We start from the raw sequence: 5,000 nt of genomic DNA, 5'->3' as shown, positions 1-5,000 counted from the left end.
ACATGGTATTACCATAGTACGGAGCCTATTATTGAGTGATTACTATTCTTAGTGGTATTTTGAAGTATACTTAAAAAACATGGTAATATTGTGGGAATCAGTATCTTTATTTGTTCAAATGTGCTGTTCAAAGTTCAGAAGAGTTTAGAAATCAATATTTGGTCAGATGACCCTGATTTTCCAGTCACAACAAGTGAAAACTTTCACTATTCTTTTCAGTTTTTTTATGTGTGTGTAAAAGCACTTTCACTTACAATATTGTTTTTTGTTTAATTTGACAGAAACGTTCTCATCAGGCTTTATTAAAGCAAAACAAGTATTGATATTTTACACAAAACTATACCTAATAAATACATTACCAAGTGGACATTTTATAAATGAATAGACTGTAAAAATTGCAAGGTTCCACACAATTCATTCATGTTTTCCCAACACAAATTGATTCAAAATTAAATGGGTTGAACACAAAAAATTAAGTTGTCCCAAAAAAATCTAATCAGTTATGTTGCTTCATTCATTCATTCATTCATTCATTTTCTTGTCGGCTTAGTCCCTTTATTAATCCGGGGTCGCCACAGCGGAATGAACCGCCAACTTATCCACGTTTTTACGCAGCGGATGCCCTTCCAGCCGCAACCCATCTCTGGGGAAACATCCACACTTATTCATACACGCACTGCGTTGCCTATGTTGCTTGAGTTCATCGTAAATAAGTAGTTTAAACAAGCAAGAATTTTTTGAATGTAAATTGATGATAAACTTTATAATTTAAAAAAAAAGTAATTAGTTTGTGCAGTTTTATTTCTCGTCATATGCTTTGGGAAGTACATTTTAGAATTGAGGTAATATATAAAATAAGGGTTGTTATTATTGTTTACAAAAATATATATCAAAACAGTACAATTGAAATATATAGTAATAAATAAAAAAAGGATTGATTAAAATGAATAAAATTTTTATTATTTAATAGTTAAGTATTTAATCATTTTTATAATTGTTGAACTTTTAAAATGAAGTAAAATAAAGCTAATAACTACAACATTAATACAATAAATGACTAAAATGCCATTATATTAAAATGAAAAACAAGTTTTTTTCTTCCCCAAACACTACATTAGTATAGAAATACTACTGAAATAAAAATTAAAAAACAGTGCAGGTTCAAAGTTGTTTGTGTCATGTGATTTCTGAGAACTTTTACAGTTTGGAGTTATAAAAGTCACATTACCTGTTTCTCATGCCTGCGCTAATGAATTATTCATATCATGCAAATGATCCAAATGGATTTCGGTGTCTGCATCTAAATAAAAATAATAATAATTTACATAAATAGAAAAAAGTTTTAAATGTAAATAAAGTTACGACTTTAATGTTTCAAAATAAAAATAAAATGTCAAAATATGAATGAAAAATGTTCCTTTGTCATGCAGCGTGATTGATTTATTTATGTACAAATGCACATATTTTTAAAATATATTTTAAAAAGTGTGATTTATACAAATTTTTAATATATTTATAAAAAAAAAACATATAGCTGACATTAAGGTGAAACTTAGTAGCTTTAGAAGGGTAGTGAATCAAAATAATTATTATAATTAGTGTTTTGGTTGTGCACCATGATCCTTTAATAGAGACTTTTAATGTCACCAATATAATAATTGTACCACATATGCCTGACAAGATTATTTAGGGTGTTATAAATAATAAACAAATATATAATCAAATAAATATAACTAATATATAAACTTTTGTTACACTAAATGTCATTTCGGTTGATTTGTTCTGTATGTCAAGGTCTAATTATACGAGTACCATTTTTTTACTCAAAAAAACAAAACAAAAAAAAACAGGAAACATATAGTTCAAATTAATGTAGCACTAGAGGCTTTGAAATGACACAAATCACTTTTTAAGATGACATATTTGTGTGTGTATATAGTGTGTATATATATTCCCCCAGTTCCTTCAAAGCACCTTAGCGTTCCTGTATGAGTGATGAAATGAAACTGACTTTATAAATAACCCATAGTGTGAAGTGTGGTGTCCGGCAGAGGATCATGGGAGATGGAATTTGAGATTATGGCCTCATGTAATCCCGCCGGCCTGGCTAATGATATTACTAGGGGAAAGGGCTGGTTGTGGTTAGATAACACACCTGGGCTCTCGTTACCACAGTCTTTTGTTCAGCTCTTATATATGCAGTTATGCCTTTATCATCCACATGGCCACTGTCTTTGAATGTAGGTCATGCTTTATGGATCTTTTATTAATACTGTGTTTAGATTTCTAGGTGTGTGGTGTAAATGTTAGTGTTTAAAGGTCTTCATTCAGTCTTAAAATAATCACGCAGACCAAATGATTATTATTTTTTTATTCTTATTTTTACTTTATTTTTACACTACTCTATGCAAATTCTGCAAGACCAAACTGTAATTTTATTTTACTTTATTTCAAACAACATAATGATAGACTTTAAAACATGTATCCACAAAAACATTGCTCAATAATCAACAAAATATCTACATATTTGCGCAAAACTCAAAAAAAAAAAAATAATTTCAGTCAAAACTTTTTTCGAGCTTGTAACTTTTGTTTTTGTTTTGTTTCATTTCCTTTTGTTTCACTTTGTCTTGTTGTTGTTCAAACTAGTGCTGTGAACAGATGAATAGGGATTAATCGCGTCCAAAATTAAAATTTGTTTTGACGACATTTGTGTGTTTAGTCATTCTATGTATATTTAATTATACCAATACACACACGCATGCATGTATTTGAGAAAATTGTTTTATTTTTAGATTTAGCTATTAAATATACATGTATATGATACAAATCATATATAAATGTAAATAAATATGCAAAAAAGTTTTGTATAGTTTTTTTTTTTTAAAGAAATGCATATATACAGTGAGGAAAATAAGTATCAAACAACATGCTTTTTTCCTGGGAATACTATTTCTAAAGGAGCTGTTGACATGGAATTGAGCCAGATTTTGGTAAAAACCCAAACAATACAAACATAGAAATAAAACAAAACAAAAAATCTGAAAAAATATTTGGGTGTAATAACATTGAAATGACTCAAGTATAAGTACTGAACTACTAAAACGTATTTAATACTTTATATAAAAGGCTTTTTTGGTAATGGCAGCTTAAAGACGCCTCTCATATGGAGAATGAAGTCACATGCATTGCTGATGAAGTCACATGCATTTTTTCATTGACTTCAACAGTGTAAAATTTTGATGGTTCTGTGGGTCTCGTCTGTCAAATCTGAGCTTCATTTTGTATTTTCTCTTGGATTTAAGTTAGGTGATTGGTTAGGCCATTCCACAGCTTGGTTTTCTTTTCCTTGGCTGTGTTTTGGATTATTCTCTTGCTGAAATGTCCACCTTGGTTTCATCTTCATCATCCTGCTAATGTAGATGTTGGACTGAAGCAGAATGACATAGGGCAGAGGCTTGCTGTAGAACTCCTGAGAGATTTCAGCTGCTGTCTGGGCTTTCACTGCCTTTCTACACCTCCTTTTCTTTATGTGTTCAATACTTTTTTTCCTGCGTAATTTCGTTTTATTACTCATAACTTCATTTGTAAACTAATTAGATTTGTTTTCTTTGCATATATAGATTTATTTGGTTGTTATTAACATTCAGGGAAAATTTCAAGTCAACAGCACCTTTACAAATATGTTTTTATGAGAAGAATGGTGACATGTGTAATATTTATTTTCCCTGCTATATGTATGTGTATATATGTGTGTGTCTATATATATAAAATTTTATTTCAGATACAATTTATCATGATTAATCTTTTCCCAACACTAATTAAAATGAAACAAAAGCAGTGTTTAACACTTTAGCATCTGTACAGCTATATTTACGAAATTAGCATGGCCAAATATGCCTAAATGCCTATAATTTATAATTACAAGATTAAAAATAAGGCAGAATTTAATTAAATTCAATGACCTTATGCAGAAGAACACCTTGCACACTGTATTTCTTTGGTAAATGACAAGAAATGGCTTCATCTCTAATTCAGTTATTCAATTCACTTCATCTTTATTTCTATAGCACTTGTACAATGTAGATTGTGTTAAAGCAGCTTAACATAGAGTGCAAGAGTAAAAGCCATAAGATTTCAAAGTGTGGAACATTCCCCCAATTCAGCCAGGCAGGAAAGTAGCGTTTATATGCAATGTTAAATAATACACTCATCATGTACTTTTAATTTCCACATTTGTCTCTGCAGCTATGACATGGTGCATTACGGCCACTCAAATCAGTTACGCCAGGCCAAGGCGATGGGAGATTATCTGGTCGTAGGAGTTCACACAGACGGTAAGCTTTACACTTCATGTTTCTTCACTATAATGCTATAATAATATGTAATGAGGCATTGTTTTTCACCTTCAGAGGAAATAGCCAAGCACAAGGGTCCTCCAGTCTTCACACAGGCAGAGCGTTATAAAATGATACGGGCCATCAAGTGGGTGGATGAGATCGTGGAAGGGGCTCCGTATGTTACTACGCTGGAGACGCTGGACAAGTACAACTGCGATTTCTGCGTGCACGGAGGTGAGGATCCGTTACACGCTGCATATCAGTAGCCGTCTGTAACTCTGTAGCTCAGTCGGCCTAGGGTTTGAACTGCAAGGTCGTTGGTTTGAATTCCAGGAAAGGCAAGTACTGATAATAATGTGCCTCTTGAGTGCAAGGCAAGTCGCTGCTGCCAAATGCACTGCACTAATGTTAACGTCATATCCTTAACCCTTTATAGGGCACTCGTTGGAGTGTTACTGGGGTTATGAGAAGACTTATGGCTTAAATATTTTTACATTTTATTGTAATCCATGTCAATGAAGTTGCTATATATGGTTCTATGCTCAATAAAGGGTTAAAAGTGTCACATTTCACATTTTTGTGGAATTTTTAGTGTGTTATAAGTAGTTCTTATTCAAATACAAAAAAAGTGCCCAAAAATGATCATAATTTAGTGTATCG

At 31.6% G+C, this 5,000-nt stretch overlaps 2 protein-coding genes across 3 annotated transcripts in view; both read left to right on the top strand.

The window, feature by feature from the left end:
- The window catches only part of pcyt2 (phosphate cytidylyltransferase 2, ethanolamine), a 16,553-nt gene that overhangs the window by 939 nt on the left and 10,614 nt on the right, over positions 1–5,000 (top strand). For both annotated transcript variants that reach the window (XR_015521163.1, NM_001006037.1), the window contains 2 exon segments: positions 4,249–4,337; positions 4,413–4,574. Coding sequence is in view for 1 of the 2 variants with exons in the window: in NM_001006037.1 (NP_001006037.1) it covers positions 4,249–4,337; positions 4,413–4,574 (251 nt within the window). In the remaining variant the exon portion in view is untranslated.
- dpp4 (dipeptidyl-peptidase 4) overlaps positions 1–5,000 on the top strand; it is a 42,033-nt gene that overhangs the window by 35,579 nt on the left and 1,454 nt on the right.

This window comes from Danio rerio, chromosome 22 (assembly GCF_052040795.2).
Source record: "Danio rerio strain M-AB ecotype USA chromosome 22, GRCz13ab, whole genome shotgun sequence".
NCBI lineage: Eukaryota > Metazoa > Chordata > Actinopteri > Cypriniformes > Danionidae > Danio > Danio rerio.
This window is presented reverse-complemented; position numbering and strand designations above follow the sequence as displayed.